At 43.1% G+C, this 24,789-nt stretch overlaps 1 protein-coding gene across 2 annotated transcripts in view; it reads right to left on the reverse strand.

The window, feature by feature from the left end:
- Positions 1-644: 644 nt before the first annotated feature.
- LOC139390001 (solute carrier family 23 member 2-like) overlaps positions 645-24,789 on the reverse strand; it is a 61,436-nt gene continuing 37,291 nt past the window's right edge. The window contains exons 3-15 of one of the 2 annotated variants that reach the window (XM_071137086.1): positions 22,388-22,486; positions 20,584-20,700; positions 19,825-19,982; positions 14,395-14,483; positions 10,617-10,690; positions 9,859-10,040; positions 7,740-7,860; positions 4,328-4,484; positions 4,056-4,203; positions 3,763-3,868; positions 2,947-3,214; positions 2,733-2,828; positions 645-1,392 (exon numbers count right to left, since the gene is read on the reverse strand). In XM_071137086.1, the coding sequence (XP_070993187.1) occupies positions 1,121-1,392; positions 2,733-2,828; positions 2,947-3,214; positions 3,763-3,868; positions 4,056-4,203; positions 4,328-4,484; positions 7,740-7,860; positions 9,859-10,040; positions 10,617-10,690; positions 14,395-14,483; positions 19,825-19,982; positions 20,584-20,700; positions 22,388-22,486 (1,887 nt within the window). In that variant the 3' untranslated portion in view covers positions 645-1,120. The remainder of the gene's footprint in view (positions 1,393-2,732; positions 2,829-2,946; positions 3,215-3,762; positions 3,869-4,055; positions 4,204-4,327; positions 4,485-7,739; positions 7,861-9,858; positions 10,041-10,616; positions 10,691-14,394; positions 14,484-19,824; positions 19,983-20,583; positions 20,701-22,387; positions 22,487-24,789) is intronic. The other variant, XM_071137085.1, reaches the window with a different exon arrangement.

Consider the following 24,789-nt stretch of genomic DNA (forward strand, 5'->3'; position numbering starts at 1 on the left):
CTAGGACTAGGGCACTAGGAGAAGTGTCTAGGACTAGGGCACTAGGAGAAGTGTCTAGGGCTACGGGACTGAGAGCCCTTCGTCCAGTGGATGACATTGTCTGATCTGTTGTGTTTGAAGTGTGGCCGTGTTATGTGGGTAGAAGCCAATTAGAGAAGCAGGTTTCAGCTAACATTCTGTGCATTAACTCTTTGCACTAATAGTGCGAAATGAAGATCAATCACTTTGCATGGCTAAGGTCTGCCATTTGACAAGCCACTTGCATCTACACTATCTGCATGCAATTAAGCTTGTGCTTGCTAGTGTGCGTGTGTAAATGTAGTGTGCAGGCAAATTATTAGTTTAATGTGAATTTGCATCAAGCCTCTCCAACTTTCATCCAGTTCCCTTTCAACAGGACTACATTTCCCATAACCACCGTGGGCAGTGTAGGTTTGCTAAACAGGGCTGACTGACTAGCTTCGTCTGATTCTCATTGGGTCTGTAAGGTGTCAATGATTCAGCTTAAAAACATTTGTTGTAAATGAGATACTGTCCATCTCTGTCCTTAAACAGGGAATGTGCTAGTGCAAGTGACACACACAACCCCATCACAATGTCATGGGTTGGCATACACACACACAAACGCACACGGAGCCCCTGGGAGTGTAATATATTAAGAGTATTTTGGTTCAACGGCTGAGAAGAAACCTTTTATTTCTTGGAATGAATGTAGACAGGTTGACCTTGAAAATAAGTGCTTTAACTTAACGACCCAGTAGAAATAGTGTATTGGGAAGACAGGGACCTCAATAAAGGGGCTGTCTAATACACTGCTCTTATGCACACATACTAGGTAGAGACGAGAGCCAGAGAGAGTGTTGCAACTCCACCTGAACCCTTCTCTATAAGGACATTATAACACGCTAATGTCACCTGTTATAACATGCTAATAACAGCATGGATAGGGCATAAACAGGGAGTTCTACAGACACACAGACATACAAGACAGGGTTGAGCATGTCACACTGCACTGACACAACCCAAAAACCTCCACCCCTCCCTTCCATCCCTCTCCTCCCTTCAATGGTTCCAAGCTCCATCCCTTCCACCTCCCCTCCACCCCGTTCCTACCCGTCTGCTATACCCCGCTCTCCCCTGGTTCTGTGACTCTCTCCATCTCTGCTCCCTTCCCTGCCTCCCCCCGTCCACCCCTACGTCTGCAGGCCTTGTGGATCGCGCTCCACTGGTAGCCGCTGAAGGTAGGGCTGATGGGGAAGTATTGGAAGACGGTGTGACGACGCAGGAAGTCCATGCCAAACGGGAGGTCGTAGGTTCTCATCCCCTCCAGCTCCGCAGCACTGGGTCCCGACCCTCGCTTCAACTTCCCGATCCCTCGCTCCTCCCTGGTACCTGACAAGAGGAAAGGAGAGACAAAGGAGAAAGAGGAAGACAGGAGGAAGAGGGGGTGAGCAATTGGAGAAGGCAACAGTTTGTGATATCCTTGTCCGATCTGTAAATAAAATCACAAGGGATATATAGTGTTTTAACTAACAGAGACAGACAGTCCAGTCTACTGAGCAGGGATAGTGTTTTAACTAACAGCGACAGTCCAGTCTACTCAGCAGGGATAGTGTTTTAACTAACAGTGACAGTCCAGTCTACTCAACAGGGATAGTGTTTTAACTAACAGCGACAGTCCAGTCTACTCAACAGGGATAGTGTTTTAACTAACAGCGACAGTCCAGTCTACTCAACAGGGATAGTGTTTTAACTAACAGCGACAGTCCAGTCTACTCAACAGGGATAGTGTTTTAACTAACAGCGACAGTCCAGTCTACTCAGCAGGGATAGTGTTTTAACTAACAGTGACAGTCCAGTCTACTCAACAGGGATAGTGTTTTAAACTAACAGTGACAGTCCAGTCTACTCAACAGGGATAGTGTTTTAACTAACAGCGACAGTCCAGTCTACTCAGCAGGGATAGTGTTTTAAACTAACAGTGACAGTCCAGTCTACTCAACAGGGATAGTGTTATAATTAAGGATTAAGGATCCGCCCCCTTTTTTCAATTTGCGCTTAAAATTACATACCCAAATCTAACTGCCTGTAGCTCAGGCCCTGAAGCAAGGATATGCATATTCTTGGCACCATTTGAAAGGAAACACGTTGAAGTTTGTGGAAATGTGAAAGGAATGTAGGAGAATTTAGCACAAATGATCTGGTAAAAGATAAAGAAAAATCCAACTGTTCTTTTGTATTTTTTTTGTACCATCATCTTTGAAATGCAAGACCATAACGTATTATTCCAGTCCAGGTGCAATTTAGATTTGCCACCAGATGGCAGTGTATGTGCAACATGTTTGACTGATCCAATGAACCATTGAATTTCTGTTCATAATGATGTATTAAGACTGTCCAAATGTGCCTAATTTGTTTATTAATAACTTTCATGCTCAAAATTGTGCACTCTCCTCAAACAATAGCATGGTATTCTTTCACTAATAGCTACTGTAAATTGGACAGCGCAGTTAGATTAACAAGTATTGAAGCTTTCTGCCTCATGCTAATCGCAGTAGCCTACGTTAGCTCAACCGTCCTGTGGAAGGGACAACAATCCTGAAGAAGTTTTAACTAACAGTGACAGTCCTGTCTACTCAGCAGGGATAGTGTTATAATTAACAGTGATAGCACAGTCTACTCAGCAGCAATAGTGTTATAACTAACGTTGAGTGTGATAGCAATCTACTCACCAGGGATAGTGTTGTCCAGCACAAATGCCACTGACCCCCCTACGAACATGGCTGTGGTCAGGAGCACGTTCAACACCTGGTCTAGCGACACTATACCTGAGAGACAGAGAGAGGGTTCAGAGAGCTAACCAGTTATTTTATAATGTGTGAGAACACTGAAGGAGTAGGCCATTGAGCTAATTATGTGGTGCACTCTAACTTGTCTTCCACTCACCAGTGACCAGAGGGTTCTGTTTGAGATAGCTGGGCAGCACCAGGCCAAAGAAGATTGAGAAGCCCAAAACAAAGAGGTTCCTGGAGGAGTTGAGGTCTACAAACTGCAGGTTGGACAGTCCCACAGCTGTGATCATTCCAAACAGGGTACAGAACAGCGCCCCCAGGACAGGGTCAGGCAGGGAGGCAAACAACGCACTGAATTTACCCACCAGCCCTAGCAGCAGCATCATAGCAGCACCGTACTGGATCACACGCCGACTGCCTACCTGGAGGACCAATCAGAGAGCAGCAGGGAGTGAGAGAGCGAATCAAAGGCTATCAGGAAGAATAAAACTGTCCCACTCTACAGAGCTAATAAGATCCAAGCAAATTACTAGTCTGTGAGGGAGTTTTATTCTGACATGGGATGAACCGTCAATGGCCTGTCACATCGGGCGAAAGCAGGGATGGAGCTGCACTTTTCTCAAATGGAACAGTAATCTGCGCCGCTCCGTCATGACGTCAACAAGGCAGCATGGTGCATCGTCCAGAAACAAACATCTCTTTTCTATAAAATGTCTTTGAAAATTCAAACTAGTTGGGAAGGCTGATGGTGTTTTTAAATCAGGAATCATTTTCGCATGGGAAAACACAGAATCCTACTAAGTACTACAGATGGTTAATTAAGCCACTTTTGTTTTGAGCCAACATAGCTGTCCGGTTAAAAATCAAATGCCTACACGAACGAGATGAATTGAACCCCCTCAATTAAAACATAAATATGTCATATTTGTATAGAACTCGCAGTGGGAGTGTGTTGATGTGTGATGGTTACCTTAGTGATGCCCAGCACGCCTATATTAGGACTGGAGGAAGTAGAGCCGTTTCCTGTCCCCATCAGCCCATCCAACACGCAGGACAGACCTTCCATAAATATACCCCTAGAGAAAGAAAAACAGAAAAAAAGTTTTTGTATCCGTTTTGGAAGGTAGTTAGAGGTAGACACACAGATCTCAAGTCATGATTCAAACCATTGTCTGCTTGATTTAACCAGATTTATGCTACTTTTATAGAAAACTTTTCTATGATGTGCATTAGGCAAGGACCTATGCGAGCAAGGACAGGTACCTGTTGATGGCGTGAACAGGGGGTGGGGGGGCACAGGAGAGTCGGGCACAGGCATAGTAGTCCCCGATAGACTCGATGATGCTAGCGACCACGGCACTGAACATACCTATCACCCCTGCTGCTGTTACCGTAGGAACACCCCACTGAACTATGGGTAAAAACACAAACTCAACATTCTAGATTTGAGGAAGCTACAAACCTGTTGAATGCTCTTATCAAGAGTTTGGACTTAGCTGGGGCAAGGTTGAACAACATAAAAAGGGGTAACTCACAGGGGTAGGGGATGTTGAACCAAGGTGCAGCTGCCAGTATCCCTTGGCGTGCGTCAGTGCGGGCATAGTAACCGTACTTGTCTTTCTCCGGCGGGAAAACGTTGGTTACAGTGAAGATGAAACAGATCAGCCATGACACCAGGATGGCCATGATGATCTGAGGGGGAGGGGTTAAAGATGACCGTCAAATCACAGAAAAACACATACAGTATGTCCTGGTGAGTTACACTGAAGAGCACCATAATAACTGTAGCGGAGTGATGATGATGATTGGAGAGTTGTGAAGTCACCAGTTCAACAGTAAAGAGCAGCTTCATAAATAGTTGACATTTGGTGGAATGCTGCTTCAGGGTGCTTTTAAAATTGTATCATAATTTGAAAAACTCAATTTCTCCCACATTCTTAAAAGTAAATAGTAACAGAAGAGTGAAACTTTAATGAGACAGGGCGAGAGCGTGATGAAGATGACTTTATTAGAGTGAAGTCACCATTGCAAGCAAAGAATCCTTTCCAGTGTCCACTGTTATATTACAGCAGCAGATATCATGACATCAAATGACCAGCAGGGGGAGAGAGACGCACCATAGGAGACAATCATTTCAGATCATATTTAAGAGGAATGGGGAGGGAGGAGACAGGGGAGTAGGGCTGGGCGATATGGCCAAAATCTCATATCCCGATACAGCTCATTTTCTGTAAATTCAATGAATAAATAGTTTATATAAAATTACCACATGTAAAGTCCTATTTCTTACTATATGTTGAATTAAAATCAAATAAAAAAGGTACTTACTCATTTGATTATTTCTCCTTTTATTTAGAACCTTTGTGCAAATGTTCAATTAAGCATGTTTCAAAATATAACATTTGAATCTATACAATCTAAAAAGGTAAATATTAAACACTTCAACTATAGTAGCAAACAAAATAAATATTTTTGTGGGCTTGCCTGTGTTGCATGTTATTTTGGCATTAATACGAGTCACATATCATTTTGCATTTGGTACCTTGGTTTTGTGAGTTGGTGCTAACACTCGACCCCTCACGAAACCCCCATTTCTCGACAGTGTAAATTGGGGCCATGTCTTTGCAGATGTAAATTGTCACGGCAGATGTTATCTCCTTCAATCTTCGTGATTGCCATATGGTGTGCAGCGGGCAAAAGCCTCTTGCAACGTCTGAGTCGAGGGTTTGTTTTGAGCACTCAACTGTACTTTTTTCAGGTCTCATCCGTAGACTCACTCCGTACTGTTTAACATGATTCTTGCGTAGGTGGTAAAAGAGGTTAGTGGTGTTTGAGCCTGTTGTCGGGAGCGGCCGGCGGCATATTTAGCAGAGGACGGTTTTCTGGTCAGTGTCAGACTTTTCATACCCAAACCACGTCCATGCGACCGAAAGGCATGAGTGGAAGAACGCAAAGCGTAGTCCAATTGACAAAAAATATTGCCGTAAAGAGTGTGATTTGCGACAACGAAATAAACGATAAGAGCATAATATGAAACGATAGGAAAAATGTCTATCGTCACACGATATACAGTTGAAGCCAGAACTTTACATACACTTAGGTTGGAGTCATTAAAACTCATTTCTCAACCCCTCCACATATTTATTGTTAACAAACTATTGCTTTGGCTATTCGGGTTAGGACATCTACTTTGTGCATGACACAAGTAATTTGTCCAACAATTGTTCACAGACAGATTATTTCACTGTATCACAATTCCAGTGGGTCAGAAGTTTACAAACACTAAATTGGCTGTGCCTTTAAACAGCTTGGAAAAATCCAGAAAATTATGTCATGGCTTTCGAAGCTTCTGATAGGCTAATTGACATCATTTGAGCCAATTGGAGGTGTACCCGTGGATGAATTTCAAGGCCTACCTTCAAACTCAGTGCCTCTTTGCTTGACATCATGGGAAAATCAAAAGAAATCAGCCAAGACTTCAGAAAAAAAAATTGTAGACCTCCACAAGTCTGGTTTATCCTTGGGATCAATTTCCAAATGCCTGAAGGTACCATGTTCATCTGTACAAACAATAGTACGCAAGTATAAAACCCATGGGACAATGCAGCCGTCATACCACTCAGGAAGGAGACGCGTTCTGTGTCCTAGAGATGAACGTACTTAGGTGCAAAAAGTGCAAATCAATCCCAGAACAGCAAAGGACCTTGTGAAGATGCTGGAGGAAACAGGTACAAAAGTATCTATATCCACAGTAAAAATGAGTCATATATCGACAAACTGAAAGGCTGTTCAGCAAGGAAGAAGCCACTGCTACAAAACCGCCATAAAAAAGCCAGACTACAGTCTGCAACTGCACATGGGGACAAAGATCGTACTTTTTGGAGAAATGTCCTCTGGTCTGATGAAACAGAAATATAACTGTTCGGCCATAATGACCATTGTTATGTTTGGAGGAAAAAGGGGGAGGCTTGCAAGCCGAAGAACACCATCCCAACCGTGAAGCACGGGGGTGGCAGCATCATGTTGTGGGGGTGCTTTTGCTGCAGGAGGGACTGGTGCACTTCACAAAATAGATGGCGTCATGAGGAAGGAAAATTATGTGGATATATTGAAGCAACATCTCAAAACATCAGTCAGGAAGTTAAAGCTTGGTCACAAAATGTGTCTTCCAAATGGACAATGACCCCAAGCATACTTCCAAAAGTTGTGGCAAAATGGCTTAAGCACAACAAAGTCAAGGTATTGGAGTGGCCATCACAAAGCCCTGACCTCAAATCCTATAGAAAAGTTGTGGGCAGAACAGAAAAAGCGTGTGCGAGCAAGGAGGCCTACAAACCTGACTCAGTTACACCTGCTCTGTCAGGAGGAATGGGCCAAAATTCACCCAATTTATTGTGGGAAGCTTGTGGAAGGCTACCCAAAACGTTTGACCCAAGTTAAACAATTTAAAGGCGATGCTACCAAATACTAATTGAGTGTATGTAAACTTCTGACCCACTGGGAATATGATGAAAGAAATAAAAGCTGAAATAAAATTATTATCACTATTATTCTGACATTCAACATATTTAAAATAAAGTGGTGATCCTAACTGACCTAAAACAGGGAATTTTTACTAGGATTAAATGTCAGGAATTGTAAAACACTGAGTTTATATGAGTTTGGCTAAGCCTTCAACTGTATATATCGTCATATCGCCCAGCCCTACAGGGGAGGTGAATAATATTAGAAAAGCAGGACTCAACAAGTAATGGGAGGATGGAGGAGTGTGTGCCCATTGATCTGACCTCACTTGATCCGTGACAGATCAGATCGAAGAGTACACTGTTCCAGGAGAAGTCATGTGTGTCTAGGTGTGTGTATTTGTGCGCCCCTGCTAGTGAATTTCTCAATTGTTCTGTGGGCATCTGTGTGTGTGTGTGTGTGTGCGCGCGCGAGGGTACTCACGGGGAACATCTTGAAGAGCTGTAATCTATAAGAGGTCCATCCTTTCTTAGCCTTGTAGATGGGCAGAGGAAGCTGTACGTTCCTTGCATACTGAGAGAACAACAACACCAGGAATATAGTCCTACAGACACACAGAGAGTGAGAGACAGAGGGAGAGGGAGAGAGCTCACAAGTAAGAAATACAGCAGCCAAGGGTCTGTAGAACGGTTAAACATTTGTAAAAAGAAGCAATAACCCTACTATAAAGACTGCCATAAAGACATCTGGATCCAAAGGTTTCATTCTCAAAAAGGGACACAATAAAATCAATTAATTGACAACGCGATGAAGTTACAAAGACACTTCACTTTTTCCAAATTTTGTTACAATACTGCGTTATTCTAAAATTTAGTTTTTTTCCCCTCATCAATCTATACACACGACCCCATAATGACTAAGCAAACTGTTATTTTATTTAAATTTTTGCTAATTGATAAAAGAAAATGTATAAACTTAATTACATTTACATAAGTATTCAGACCCTTTACTCAGTACTTTGTTGAAGCACCTTTGACAGCGATTACAGCCTAGAGTCTTCTTGGGTTTGACTCTACAAGCCTGGCACATCTGTATTTGGGGAGTTTCTCCCAGTCTTCTCTGCAGATCCTCTCAAGCTCTGTCAGGTTGGAAGGGGAGCGTTGCTGCACAGCTATTTTCAGGTCTCTCCAGAGACGTTTGATCGGGTTCAAGTCCGGGCTCTGGCTGGGCCACACAAGGACATTCAGAGACTTGTCACGAAGACACTCCTGCGTTGGCTTGGCTGTGTGCTTAGGGTCGTTGTCCTGTTAGAAGGTGAACCTTCGCCCCAGTCTGAGCTCCTGAGCGCTCTGGAGCAGATTTTCACCAAGGATCTTTTTGTACTACATCTTTCCCTTGATCCTGACTAGTCTCCCAGTCCCTGCCGCTAAAAAACATCCCCACAGCATGATGCTGCTACCACCATGTTTCACCAGGTTTCCTCCAGATGTGATGCTTGGCATTCAGGCCATAGATGATTGGTGGAGTGCTGCAGGGCTGGTTGTCCATCTGGAAGGTTTTCCCATCTCCAGAGGAATTCTGGAGCTCTGTCAGAGTGACCATCGGGTTCTTGGTCACTTCCCTGACCAAGGCCCTTCTCCCCTGACTGCTCAGCTTGGCCGAACGGCCAGCTCAAGGAAGAGTATTGGTGGTTCCAAATTTCTTCAATTTAAGAATGATGGAGGCCACTGTGATCTTGGGGAACTTCAATGCTGCAGAAATGTTTTGGCAGCCTTCCCCAGATCTGTGCCTCGACACTGTCTTGGCGCTCTACAGACAATTCCTTCTTGGCTTTTGCTCTGTCAACAGTGGTACCTTTCCAAATCATGTCCAATCAATTGAATTTATCACCGGTGGACTCTAATCAAGTTGAAAAACATCTAAAGGACGATCAATGGAAACAGGAAACAGGATGCACCGGAGCTCAACTTCAAATGTCATAGCAAATGGTCTGAATACTGATGGAAATAAGGTATTATTTCTAAAACATTATACATTTGCCATTATGGGGTATTGTGTGTTGACTGATGAAAAACAAATATTTAATACATTTTAGAATAAGGTTGTACCGCAACTACATTTGGAAAAAGGGAAGGGGTCTGAATACTTCCCGAATGAACTGTATGTGATGCTGTGCTGTTTGAGATGAGTTGCAAGACTAATTTCCCAAAATATAAAATAAATGAATGAATAACTGAACGTAAGACAGAAACAGTTACCAGCAGACACAGCTCTGCTGAACCTTCTGACTCAGAGCTCTCTGTCTGGAGTAGCACTGTGTTCCCACCTCCATTCTGCAGGGCAGCTGTGTCAACTGGGAATGGTTTCTGATTGGCTATGTAATGGGCAGTTACGGTAATTGATTGGTTAAGGATGCCTCTGGGTGCGGGAATCAGTCTACTAGTATAACATAAGATAATAAAATGCTATCTTGTCTGTCGGGATTTGACAGAAATGTGCTTTGCATCATAAGACAACAGACAGTATAGTAAACTTAGAGGGCTGGGAACTATACAGGGGACTAATCAGTCAGGAAAGCCTAGAACCACAGTGTACTACTCACAGCATGGCGATGCCCCAGTGTTTCCCTGCTCTCTCCCCTGCAGCCTGGAAGCCAGAAAGGCCGATGAGGGCCACGGTTGGGGTGATGGTAAGAGGGCCGATGTATTTCAACAGGAGTCCTGGAAGCCCCAGGAAGCCGATACACACCTCTATCAGAGACGACACAATGATAGCCCCCTGGATCTGTGGTGGGGGGGGGGGGCAAAGAGGGAGAGAATAGTACCATTTGTAATGTAATTTCATAATAAAGTACTTTATGTGCCAAAGTCCCTAATTAAATGTATATACGCAGTTATCATTACCATTTAGAGAAGTGATCATAGAGGAAGTTATTTTTCCTTTATAAGAGCAATCGCAACACCTGGAACAAGTCTGTAAAATTAATGACTGTTTAAAGAAATTACTACTCCCCCTCAAGCCTATCAATGTCCATGTCTCTAATTCTATTCATCGTGAAATCGTCATTAAGTTATCCCCTCACACACACGTGTCAAAACAGGGTTACCAAACCCACTTACACAAGCCTTATAAAAGGTTAATGGGAGTTAACCGCCTCTGTCATCCTCTCTGCGCGCGCGCGCGCACACACACACACACAAACAAAGGCTGAGTCACAGCAACAGGCCTCAACAAGCATCATCAATTAGAACTCCTTCTACTCTACGTTTTAGTCTGTGACTGTGACTGGTTTGGGTACTTTTAAAATATCTCCAATGTCACCCCCTCCATCTCTCATTTCAGTGCTCCTCCCCCTCTCACCTCTCGTATTCGGGGATGCCAGATGTGTTCAGTGTTGAACAGCTCGGTTTCATTGAACATGGGCGGAACCACTGCTGGGGACAGAAATAATGGAGAAAGATAGAGGAAAAGAAAACAGAGAAATAGAAAGAAGAGAAGGAAGATTAAAACACATTTATCGAGTGTGCAAAGCTGTCATCAAGGCAAAGGATGGCTACTTTGAAGAATCTCAAATCAAATATATTTAGATTTATTTAACACTTTATTGGTTACTACCCGATTCCATATACATTGGGGCAAAAAAGTATTGTGCAAGTTCTCCCACTTAAAAAGATGAGAGAGGCCTGTAATTTTCATCATATGTACACTTCAACTCGACAAACAAAATGAGAAGCAAAAAAATCCAGAAAATCACATTGTAGGATTTTTAATGAATTTGCAAATTATGGTGGAAAATAAGTATTTGGTCAATAACAAAAGTTTCTCAATACTTTGTTATATACCCTTTGTTGGCAATGACAGAGGTCAAACGTTTTCTGTAAGTCTTCACAAGGTTTTCACACACTGTTGCTGGTATTTTGGCCCATTCCTCCATGCAGATCTCCACTAGAGCAGTGAGTTTTGGGGCTGTTGCTGGGCAACACGGACTTTCAACTCCCTCCAAAGATTGTCTATGGGGTTGATCTGGAGACTGGCTAGGCCACTCCAGGACCTTGAAATGCTTCTTCCGAAGCCACTCCTTCGTTGCCCGGGCGGTGTGTTTGGGATCATTGTCATGCTGAAAGACCCAGCCACGTTTCATCTTCAATGCCCTTGCTGATGGAAGGAAGTTTTCACTCAAAATCTCACGATACATGGCCCCATTCATTCTTTCCTGGCCTGGACATGTACTGGCTTAAGCAGGGAGACACGTCTGGCACTGCAGGATTTGAGTCCCTGGCGGCGTAGTGTGTTACTGATGGTAGGCTTTGTTACTTTGGTCCCAGCTCTCTGCAGGTCATTCACTAGGTCCCCCCGTGTGGTCCTGGGATTTTTGCTCACCGTTCTTGTGATCATTTTGACCCCACGGGGTGAGATCTTGCGTGGAGCCCCAGATCGAGGGAGATTATCAGTGGTCTTGTATGTCTTCCATTTCCTAATAATTGCTCCCACAGTTGATTTCTTCAAACCAAGCTGCTTACCTATTGCAGATTCAGTCTTCCCAGCCTGGTGCAGGTCTACAATTTTGTTTCTGGTGTCCTTTGACAGCTCTTTGGTCTTGGCCATAGTGGAGTTTGGAATGTGACTGTTTGAGGTTGTGGACAGGTGTCATTTATACTGATAACAAGTTCAAACAGGTGCCATTAATACAGGTAACGAGTGGAGGACAGAGGAGCCTCAAAGAAGAAGTTACAGGTCTGTGAGAGCCAGAAATATTGCTTGTTTGTAGGTGACCAAATACTTATTTTCCACCATAATTTGCAAATAAATTCATTAAAAATCCTACAATGAAATGTTCTGGAATTTTTTTTCTCATTTTGTTTGTCATAGTTGAAGTGTACCTATGCTGAAAATTACAGGCCTCTCATCTTTTTAAGTGGGAGAACTTGCACAATTGGTGACTGTATGTGTTATTTCATAGTTTTGATGTCTACACTATTATTCTACACAATGTTCTAAAATAATAAAAAATAAAGAAAAACCCAGGAATGAGTAGGTGTGTCCAAACTTTTGACTGGTACTAAATAATATATGTCAAATTAGTTTTCATTTAGAAAGGTGCATGGTAATGGTCCAGTCTCGATGTCATCTCTGCACTTAAATAGCGAATGGAGGACGCTTTTCCTGTGGTCCATTTTCATGCCAGCCAGGTAGGCTATACTTCTGTTGTAAAGGTAATTAATGTGCTTAATATTTGCTTAATATTAGGAAAGTTGAGAAATATGGGATCCTCCCCCTCCCGTTTTCTCACAATTGCAAAGCCTATATAAATGTTGCACAACATGAGCTTATAGGGTCTCGAAGTGTTCGATTAGATTTTTGATTATATTTGCAAACAGCTGGAGGCAGGGCTTTCTCCTTTAGAGCTCCATTTTTATGGAATGGTCTGCCTACCCATGTGAGAGACGCAGACTCGGTCTAAACCTTTTAGTCTTTATTGAAGACTCATCTCTTCAGTAGGTCCTATGATTGAGTGTCGTCTGGCCCAGGAGTGTGAAGGTGAATGGAAAGGCACTGGAGCAACGAACCACCCTTGCTGTTTCTGCCCGGCTGGTTCCCCTCTCTCCACTGGGATTCTCTGCCTCTAACCCTATTACAGGGGCTGAGTCACTGGCTTACTGGTGCTCTTCCATGCCGTCCCTAAGAGGGGTGCGTCACTTGAGTGGGTTGAGTCACTGATGTGATCTTCCCGTCTGTGTTGGCAACCACCCATTGGGTTGTGCCGTTGCAGAGATCTTTGTGGGCTATACTCAGCCTTGTCTCAGGATGGTAAGTTGGTGATTGAAGATATCCCTCTAGTGGCCCTGTCCGGGGGTATCGTCGGATGGGGCCACAGTGTCTCCCGACCCCTCCTGTCTCAGCCTCCAGTATTTATGCGTCAGGGGGCTAGGGTCAGTCTTATATCTGGAGTATTTCTCCTGTCTTATCCGGTGTCCTGTGTGAATTTAAGTATGCTCTCTCTAATTCTCTCTCTTTCTTTCTCCCTTTCGGAGGACCTGAGTCCACCTGGCCGTGCTGCTGCTCCAGTTTCAACTGTTCTGCCTGCGGCTATGGAACCCTGACCTGTTCATTGGACGTGCTACCTGTCCCAGACCTGCTGTTTTCAACTCGCAGCAGGAGCGGTAGAGATACTCTGAATGATCGGCTATGAAAAGCCAACTGACTCACTCCTGAGGTGCTGACCTGTTGCACCCTTGACAACCAATGCGATTATTATTATTTGACCCTGCTGGTCATCTATGAACATTTGAACATCTTGGCCATGTTCTGTTATAATCTCCACCCGGCACAGCCAGAAGAGGACTGGCCACCCCTCATAGCCTGGTTCCTCTCTAGGTTTCTTCCTAGGTTTTGGCCTTTCTAGGGAGTTTTTCCTAGCCACAGTGCTTCTACACCTGCATTGCTTGCTGTTCAGGGTTTTAGGCTGGGTTTCTGTACAGCACTTTGAGATATCAGTTTATGGTAAAAGGGCTTTATAAATAAATTTGATTTGATGATTTGCATTGATGTCAAGAGAGGGACAATGGAGTGCTGAGTACCCGGCAGTTAGCAAGTTTGGTAGGCTACTAATGACCATCAGCAGCATCAGAGCTTGGAGAAGCCTAATTACCAGGACTAAACGGTCACGTGGAATTTGACTGACTTCAAGACCGCCGGTGTGGTGGTAATACGGTCACCACAACCCTAGTCACACCAGATACGGACTGTTTTTTGTTGTGGCATCTTTGACAATCAGATGCATATTTGTTTTCCCAGTCATGTGAAATCCATAAATAAAGGACTATACATTTATTTAAATTGATTGACTTATATGAACTGTAACAAAATCTTTGATATTGTTGCATGTAGCGTCTAAATATATTTTTTCAGTATATGTTTAACAAAATCTAAACCACCGACAAGGGAAATACAAGGTTTTTCCAAAACACTGACATTAACACACCTTGGCACCAAACCTGGAACCCTAATCTGATGTCAACCTGAGAAACTCATCTGATGCCAGCTCACGTGAGCAGGAGAGTGAGGGTGAGAACAGGTCATAGTGAAGGTACTTGTGGTGTGTGTACTCACCGGTGTATGCATTTGTGTGTGTGTTTACCTGTAGCATTGCACTTCCACTTGTCTAGTGACAGGATTGCTCTGGCAGGAGCCAGGAAGGCAAATGCACTTGCCTGGAACAGAGGAAGCCTGGAACAACACAGCACAATTACTATATTAGCAAGAATACACACATGCACACATTCCTCCAATACACTACCTCACTGCTCAGTAGGGAACTTTTCACTCTACTCACATTGTACATATTGTTACTTGACATAGTTTATTCTGTTTCTCTCTTCTGTATATCACATCCACACATGTAAAATCGCTGATCTATCACTAAGTCGATCCAGTCAGTTGATGGAAACATTGCTAGTGTCAGTCAGTGGTAAAACAGTGTAAAGTCAGTCATCATAGCATGATGGTTATGTGATGATTATGCCAGTGTTATGTGGCCTTTATAGCTGTGGGTTCCAGTGGCGCAAGCAACCGTTTTCCTGTTTGTCCGCTAGATGTCACTAGTGAACACTGAGCAGCAGGGTCTACCCTGGTTTGGCAACAGTAACAGCATGGACACTGACAGAGCTGCGCTGTTTGAACGGAGCAGGTGCTGGCTGATAATTGGCATTGATTTGAATGCTGGTCAGTGTGCAGTGACACACCATCATTAACTCTGATGACCAACCAGATTAAATCGCTCAATGTGTACTGCAGCGGACCCAGGTCACTGGTGTAAAAGGCTAACACCCTACGTTGGGGTTAACCCACTTGGTTTGAATTGAAACATGGCTCCTATAGCAAGGATCACTACACTGCCCCGTTCAAACGGGAAACCACATCCCCTTGTGTCGACTACTCAGCCCCCTCACACATCCAGGTCATGTGTTCCGCTGGCCTCACAGGTGTTATCGCTCTTCTGACACTAATGTAGCGAACGGTGGGGCAGGGAAGCAAACCCGGGTCGCTGGCGTGAAAGGCAAAACACCCTACGCACCTTTAAAAGGCTGCTTTGTATTTGAATGTTTTCTCTAAAATGAAATATCACTAACATTATTGATATAATAATAGATTAGAACGAAACATGGGCCATTTGAGTGTCAGAGTCACTGACGTGTGTGTGGGGGGGTGAGAGACGGAGAGATCATGACAAATACACAGACGCCAATTTACCCAGCAGCACTCATCTACCGCAGAGGGTCACATGTTGTCCGCAGGTGGGACTAGCTGTGCACACAATGACACGTAAACACTGACCTCACTTAGCATCATGACTCAAACACAGCCACTAGCACTCCTCTCCATCCATCCATTCATTCATTCATCTTCCTCTATACATCCCTTCACCCGGTCTCCCTCAGCCCCACCCTCCCCTTATGCTTCAGTCCACATCAACTCCCTACCTCTCATCCAGCCCTCTACCTCATCCATCTCTCCCTGATTTCCAGCCCTCTACCACAGTGCTCATTTCTTCCCTCCACTCCCACCTTATCCATGTTGCCAGGGTGACACAGATAGCTGTGATTTGTGACACAAAGATGACGGTCATTAGTGAAAAGATGGACATCATAGTGACTTTGGATGAGTTGGCAAGCAGCCGCTGTGTGAGTGTGTTGTCAGCGAGACATGATGGAGCAGAGAACAGATATCTCACTAACAATTTCTCAAATTCTTCTTTGAGTTCACAGTTCTAAGGTTTACTACAGGGCACACAGAAAAAAAACAACTGTGACTGGTGCATGATCTTACCATCTGTGTGAGTGCTATGTAGAGGCTAGTCCTCTGTGCGTGAGACAGTGCTTTGCATGCTTCTCTGTGTGACCAGTCCTAATTGCAGGACTAAAGACAGGAGAATTGGCCACAGCTAAAATTACATCGACCCATTTTTCACAGTAGTCCTATGTGGCAGAATGCCTGGTTTCTCCCTGAGCGGAATGTGTGTGTGCCAGGCAAACACAGATCCGCCATACCACTGGTCTGTGTGTGTACGCGTGTGAGTGAGTGTGGGTGTTTGTCTGCAGTTCTTTTCAAGGCTGTACCTGACTGTTAGACAAAACACTAATGGCTAAAAAGTAAAAATACTGCTTCGTTCTCTCCTTTCAGAAAGAAATCACTCAAGGCCATGAGACTAGGAGAGTACTTTCTGTGTGTGTGTGTGTGTGTGTGCAGTGATTTCCCGTCAATGCTGCTGTATCCGGGCCATGAGACAGACAGGCACAAACACAATTACAAACAGACTACAATGACGTGGCATGGCATCGAGCATCACATTCACGTTTGGTAGCAATAATAACCATGGCAACAAATATGAAACCTGGCTGTGGCATTTCTAAAGGATATCATATTTCTAGAGAGGGATAGAGGGGGAGAAAATGTGGGCAAGAGGAGTGAGGGAACGAGGGAGAGAACAGAAGGGCATCTCAAGTCACACTAACTCACTGAGTAAAATGTTAACCTCTAACCACAATGAGAGCGAGAAAGACATTAAAGAAGAAAAAAAATAACAATGAAAGAATGAAAATTAGAGAGAAGGAAAGAGAGTTTCCTGTAGAGAGAGGTAGAGGAGAGAAAAGGAGCAGGAAAGAGTTTCCTGTAGAGCGAGGTAAAACTTATGGCTTTATCAAGGCTTGGTTCAGCATCTAGACCCAGTTGATTCTGCCTGCCACCTGGGGGATGGGGTGTATGTGTGTAGCATAGTGAATAATTATGCTCCTAGCACCAACATACCTACCCACCCTATTTCATAACACACTCCTTAACCACACTGTGTAGAATGTGAAGCAATGGAGGTCTCCTCCCACAGTCTCGATTATTGTTAAAACCAAACAAGGGGAAAGAATGGCCAAATCACTTGCCTAGTTTTCCCAGGTGCCTGCATTAGCTATGTGTGTGTGTGTGTATATAAAAGTACCAGTCAAAAGTTGACACCTACTCATTCAAGGGTTTTTCTATATTTCTACATTGTAGAATAATAGTGAAGACATCAAAACTATGAAATAACACATATGGAATCATGTAGTAACCAAAAAGGTGTTTCTTCAAAGTAACCACCCTTTGCCTTGATGACAGCTTTGCACACTCTTGGCATTCTCTCAACCAGCATCATGAGGAATGCTTTTCCACATTGTTCCCACATATTCTGAGCACTTGCTGGCTGCTTTTCCTTCACTCTGCAGTCCAACTCATCCCAAACCATCTCAATTGGGGTTGAGGTCAGGTGATTGTGGAGGCCAGGTCATCTGATGCAGCACCTACTCTAACAAAGACATGGCAGTTGGAACCAAAAATCTCAACCATGAAGGACTGAATCACACAGTTTCCTCTGAACAGTTGATGTTGAGATGTGTCTCGTTACTTGAACTCTGTGAAGCATATATTTGGGCTGCAATCTGATGTCGTTAACTCAAATTAATTTATCCTCTGCAGCAGAGGTAACTCTGGGTCTTCCTTTCCTGTGGTGGTCCTCAGAGTCAGTATCATCATAGTGCTTGATGGTTTTTGCAACTGCATTTGAAGAAAGTTTTTGAAATTTTCCAGATTGACTGACCTTCATGTCTTAAAGTAATGATGGACTGTCGTTTCTCTTTGCTTACTTGAGCTGTTCTTGCCATAATATGGACTTGGTATTTTACCAAATAGGGCTATCTTCTGTATACCACCCCTACCTTGTCACAACACAACAGGTGTGCCTTGTTAAACGAACTTAACAAGGCACACCTGTTAATTGACATGCATTCCAGGTGACTACCTCATAAAGCTGGTTGAGAGAATGCCAAGAGTGTGCAAAGCTGTCATTAAGGCAAAAGGTGGCAATTTGAAGAATCTCAAATATATTTTGATTTGTTTAACACTTTTTTGGTTACTACATGATTCCATATGTGTTATTTCATTATTCTACAATGTAGAAAATAGTAAAAAAAATAAAGAAAAACCCTTGAATGAGTAAGTTGTCCAAACTTTTGACTGGTACTGTGTGTATATATATATATATATATATATATATACACACAGTTGAAGTCGGAGGTTTACATACACCTTAGCCAAATACATTTAAACTCAGTTTCACAATTCCTGACATTTAATCCTAATAAAAATTCCCTGTTTTAGGTCAGTTAGGATCACCACTTTATTTTAAGAATGTGAAATGTCAGAACAATAGTAGAGATAATTATTTATTTCAGCTTTTATTTCTTTCATCACATTCCCAGTGGGTCAGAAGTTTACATACATTCAATTAGTATTGGTAGCATTGCCTTTAAATTGTTTAACTTGGGTCAAAGTTTCTGGTAGCCTTCCACAAGCTTCCCACAAAGTTGGGTGAATTTTGGCCCATTCCTCCTGACAGAGCTGGTGTAACCGAGTCAGGTTTGTCGGCCTCCTTGCTCGCACACGCTTTTTCAGCTCTGCTCACACATTTTCAATAGGATTGAGGTCACGGCTTTGTGATGGCCACTCCAATACCTTGACTTTGTTGTCCTTAAGCCATTTTGCCAAAACTTTGGAAGTATGCTTGGGGTCATTGTCCATTTGGAAGACACATTTGCGACCAAGCTTTAACTTCCTGACTGATGTCTTGAGATGTCGCTTCAATATATCCACATAATTTTCCTTTCTCATGACGCCATCTATTTTGTGAAGTGTACCAGTCCCTCCTGCAGCAAAAGCACCCCAACAACATGATGCTGCCACCCCCGTGCTTCACGATTGGGATGGTGTTCAGCGTGCAAGCCTCCCCCTTTTTCCTCCACGATGGTAATTTCTCAAAAAATTACGATCTTTGTCCCCATGTGCAGTTGCAGACCGTAGTCTGGCTTTTTTATGGCGGTTGTGGCGCAGTGGCTTCTTCCTTGCTGAGCGGCCTTTCAGGTTATGTCGATATAGGACTCGTTTTACTGTGGATATAGATACTTTTGTACCAGTTTCCTCCAGCATCTTCACAAGGTCCTTTGCTGTTTGTTCTGGGATTGATTTGCACTTTTTGCAACAAAAGTATGTTCATCTCTAGGAGACAGAACGCGTCTCCTTCCTGAGTGGTATGACGCTGCATGGTCCCATGATGTCAAGCAAAGAGGCACTGAGTTTGAAGGTAGGCCTTGAAATAATCCATAGGTACATCTCCAAATTGACTCAAATTATGTCAATTAGCCTATCAGAAGCTTCTAAAGCCATGACATTGTTTCTGGAATTTTCCAAGCTGTTTAAAGGCACAGTCAACTTTGTGTGTGTGTGTGTATGTAAACTTCTGACCCACTGGAATTGTGATACAGTGAATTATACATTAAATAATCTGTCTGTAAACAATTGTTGGAAAAATTACTTGTGTCATGCACAAAGTAGATGTCCTAACCGACTTGCCAAAACTATAGTTTGTTAACAAGAAATTTGTGGAGTGGTTGAAAAACAAGTTATTGACTCCAACCTAAGTGTATGTATACTTCCGACTTCAACTATATGTATGTATGCATGCATGCAGGTATGTATGTGTGTGTACCTGCAGCCCAGTGTAGTCTGTAGCAGGGTGGTAATTCCCACACAGAAGAAGATAGTTCCTATGAGCTGACTGGTAGCCCACTGGTCAAAGCCTACACACATGGCTTCAGCTAGCAGGAACGGCACCGCGATGGTACCACTGAAACACGTCAGGTAGTGCTGGAGAGAGAGGTGAGAGAGGGTTAGAATGAGATGTGTGTGTCACTGTGTGTGATGGCCTTTTACAGTGTGTATGTGTTTATGTTAATAGACAATAGACAGGACTGTTGTGTAAATATTGACTGAGTTAATATTGATTGAGGTTATTGAGGTCTCTGTGTGTGACAGGGAAGCCGAGCATCAACTTACATACCAGTATGTTTCATAAGCATGAGTATAAAGGGGAGGGGCTTAATCTACCCACTCCTGATGTAACTATGTTACATGATACGGGTTATAGAACAGGAACGAGGAAGTAACTTGAATAAGCGGTGAGATGGCATTTTTTAGGCCTGAGCGTAGCTGCATTTTAAGTGGCTTCCTCTCCTTGTCTACTCTTGTCCTTTATCAGTGCTGATGATGAACAGGTGAAAGCAATAGGGAGAGGAACTTTATTAGGAATTAGCTTTCACATCCGTGCAGATGAAGGAGAGGAGACAAGGAGGAAGCCACATTATTTAGATTACATTTATACATATTTCAGACAGTCAAACACACAACACATGCTTATCTGGTACTTGCAAAACAACAGAGGTACCAGAGCTGTGGGTGTGTGTCTCACCTGTAAGCCCAGGAATATACACAGGTACCAGGGAGGTGTGTCTTCGATGGTGTAGATCATGTCCATTCTCCTGGCGTCCACACTGTCTGCACTGTCCAACGTCTCTGACATGGAACTCTACACACATGCAAAGGTGAGAAGACAGTGTTTTAGACTATAGATGTAGGCTACTGTACACCCTCACACACCACAGGGTATACAATCTCTGGACTAAATGGTTTTAAGACTTAAGTTTTATTTTTAGACTAAGTGTATTTAAGCCTACAAGTAGTAATCTCTATGTGCCTAGTTAAAAGGTTTTAAATAAAAAGGTTAAATAAAAAAATGTGGCCTTAGGGAGGTCAAAACCTGAAACTAACCACACCCAAAAATAGTGCACTATATAGGGCAGGGGTCTCCAACCTTCTCTAGCATGAGAGCTACTTTTTAAAAATGGGACATGGTCGTTTTTTTCTAGCTTTCAAATAGGCATTCTTCTCTTCTCCTGTCCCTTGCAACTATTCCCCGGATACTTGGTGTACATGAGAAAGTTCTGTCAATACACCTGATAAAATAACGGTTAATGAACAACTCTAAAGGGTCCTATAAAATCTGAGATTTTCCCCCCAAATTCTGTTTTATAGTTTCCCAAATTATTTTCACTCTTAAAATTACAATTGTCAATAGAGAAACAACTCAATGAAATGTTATGAGTCCATGTCAATGCTTAAATCACACCAGAAGATGGTTTTATATAATTCCCCTTTAATACAGGTAGGCCGTCATTGTAAATAAGAATTTGTTCATAAACTGACTTGCCTAGTTTAATAGAAAGTAAAATAATGTATTTTCTTAAGAAAAAATAAATAAATAAATAAATAAATATATACACATTTAAAAAAAAGACAATCGCGCATCTGGCCCTTTAATTGAGCAGCTAGCGATGGATCTGTACTGCTGCTGCTCATTTCATGGCAAAGTTTGCAAATAACAAATACAGATGATATTCTCCTGCCAGGTAAGCCTATTTTGCAGTTAACATTTAATTGAGAAGTTTTTTGGGAAAATATTTCTGTCAATCCACAAGACGGTAATCACATCAAATGGCTACCCACGGAGTGATAAACAAATGAGCGCACGCCACACAGACAGACTGGGACAATATTCCTGCAAGTTCATTGGCAGATAGTGTTTTTTATTTATTTTTTAAAGCCAATAGTTGCTAACCAGGGGTGGGATAATGAAAGTTTTACATTGAATAGATAGTAGCTGGGAGCTTTCTAGTGTCTGATACTTGTGAGATTTGTTTATGACCGTTTGCGGTGGAACACGTGAAAATTGCATATGCTTTCAGAATTGTTTGACGAGTTACTCATAGGTGGGCTGCGAGCTACTGGTAGCTCACGATCGACCTGTTGGGAGACCTCCCTGGAGACAAACTACAGAACAGTCATATTGTAGGCTGATGATTTCACAGCAACATAACAGACAGTGGGGCAGGAGATGGGAGAAGAATATTCAGCATGGAAGAGGGAAAGGCTGAACAATTCAGCAAGAGTGTAGTCAAAGAAAGACGGGAGAGATTCAGAAAGGGAGAGAGAGAAAAAAGGGAGAGATTCAAGCAGACACCGGCAAGAAATTCCTCTTGCCTCTGACTATCTTTCTCTCACAAGGGAAAAGTGCAGAGTCACAGTGACAGAGAGAAGAGAGGATGATCAAAAGAGCAGGGATAAACAAAGGATGTAGGGGAGGGACAGGGTGAGTGAGAGGGTATGAGAGGAGAAGGGAGAGTTAGGAGTTTAAACTATGCGTGCGTGTCTCGTACCTTCTCTCCTTCCTGGATCTCTTTAGTGTAGATGGCCATCAGCTCAGTGTCTTCAGTGTCCTGCTCTCCAGCGGCCTGTTCCACTCCGTTCACCACCACCTACACAGACAGATGCATGTCAATACTTCATCCACCTACACAGACAGATGCATGTCAATACTTTAACCTCCTACTGTACACTACATACACAGACATGTCAATCATTGATCTGGGCTAACTATGAAACATTGAGTACCAAGGACCCATATTTCATTATCCCTCTATTATTGTAACAGCATTTCTTTGAGAAATGTAACTGTATAAAGCCAATGTAGGGGTAGAGAACTGACAAACTTCCATAGTGTTATGCTGGTGGCTGTGCCTCTGCAGTGATGCAGTGTTTTGACAACAGTGACGCTTTTTTGCACCGAAAAAACCTCACCCAGTAAGTATTTTACAAACATTTCACACTGCATTATACAAAGTAGCACAACTTCTATACACTCACGTACGCAAAGAGAGAACATTTCAAGGAAAGCAAGGACATTGATGCTGATTGGGTAAGGTTAACAGAACTATCAGACATAACACAAAAGACAGCATGGGTGTTGCTTTGGGAGCCTTTGCACTTTGTCTGGAAAATGATCTCTGGGAATACTGGGCCATAAGTACATCAGTTTCTTCATTAGTTGAAGACCCGAGCCAACGAGGTGGGGAAGAAATGGTCTATGTGCCCTTGAGCAGGGTACTTAACCCTCCAGGGGCACGGTACTACTATGGCTAAAATGGGTAAAAAAAAAAACATTTCACTGCACCCATCCTGTGTATGTGACTTATTTTTATTTATTTTTTACATTGGTCTATTTATCACACTGCTGCACACACATACGCTGTAGGGACCCAAGGTCATGACATCACTGTGCGTGTGTGTTGTGTCCAGTTTGTTGTGGATGTGTGTTCTGCATCTGTGGCTTGGTTAGCAAATCACAGATGAAGTTCAAAGTATAGAAGGAGTCTCTCACACACACGGTGGCATTTGTCTAAATTTGATTTGAGGATGCGTCTTTGCATACTTTCATCCATCTTTGCATCTAGTCTGCCAGGCATGCGAAACAACAAATGACTCGTGTTCAGACTTAAATGTCATTGGCATTCAAGTGTGTGTGTGTGTGTGTGTGTGAGTACCTTTCCTGGGGACACATTCCATCCTACTGCCTATCTTTCACTAGCTGGGAAATATTACTGCTGACAGAGCAGCCATCAGATGAGAGAACTTAGAATGAACTGAAGGTCTGTCATTTGTATTAATGGACATTAGTTCATGAAAAAGTATTTTATAGGCACACACTGGAAAGGTGCAGTGAAATGTGTTGTTCCATCTACAGATGTTTCACCTTGTAGGCTCGGGTATTCGAACAAGTGACCTTTCACTTACTGGCCCAAAGCGCATACCGCTAGGCTACCTGCTGCCCCAGACATCACATCCCTAGACGTCACAAAACTAGTACCCTTGGGAGAGAGCTATGGAGAGGACAACGAGGGGGAGATTAAAGAATGAATGCAAGAAGCAAAGAAAGAAAGACAAAGAAAGGAGGAAGAGAAAGACAGAAGGGAGGGAGACTGGCTGTACAGGTAATTGAGGATAGCCATTGTGTCCCTTTATCCACCTCTGTCCTATTCAGCCATTCAGTAACAGGAGCATGTGAATGGGATACTTATAACAAACAGGATATATAGTCATAAATCTCTGAGTGACTCAAAACCCAGAGAGGGTGTTTGGGCTCCTCAGTACAGTATTGTGTGTGTGTGCGTGGCTAGGGAAACCATTATTGTTGATTTGTGGTGTGACCTACATGAGGGGACTGTGCTCCAACCAAGAGGAAATGGCTAGAACAAAACTGGCACGACATGATGACTAACATTGCATGTGTGGATGTTCGTCAGAGCATGTGACCCTGACAAGTGTTAAGTGATCCTAATGACAGGTCTCTGTGTATGGTGGACAAACCCTGTCTTTACCATCACTCCTCTGTCAGTGTGTCAACTTGATGACCCTTAAAGGGCCAATATGTGGTTGAAACAATAACAGTACTCACCCCCTGCTTTGGTAAGAAGCTGAGGGATGGGCCTGGACAAATGTAACCACTTTCAAATTCATAGACAGTCCTGGCATCCATGGCTCTGACTATCCACGATAACAAAATTATAGTTTTAAGCATGCTTTAAGGCCGTGTCTACACACATTTATTTTGGGTTCTGATGGGGTATGACAGTTGAACTAAGCTCGAGGCATTTATAAATTATATTCTTTAAGAATCAAATGGGTAAATATCATTCATTTATAAGTTTTTTTTTTTAATGTAGTAACTGCAGATTGCCGCTTTAACTGACTAAATCCCCAGTGCAAGCACACACACACAGAT

The sequence above is a fragment of the Oncorhynchus clarkii genome, chromosome 30 (genome assembly GCF_045791955.1).
Source record: "Oncorhynchus clarkii lewisi isolate Uvic-CL-2024 chromosome 30, UVic_Ocla_1.0, whole genome shotgun sequence".
Taxonomy (NCBI): domain Eukaryota; kingdom Metazoa; phylum Chordata; class Actinopteri; order Salmoniformes; family Salmonidae; genus Oncorhynchus; species Oncorhynchus clarkii.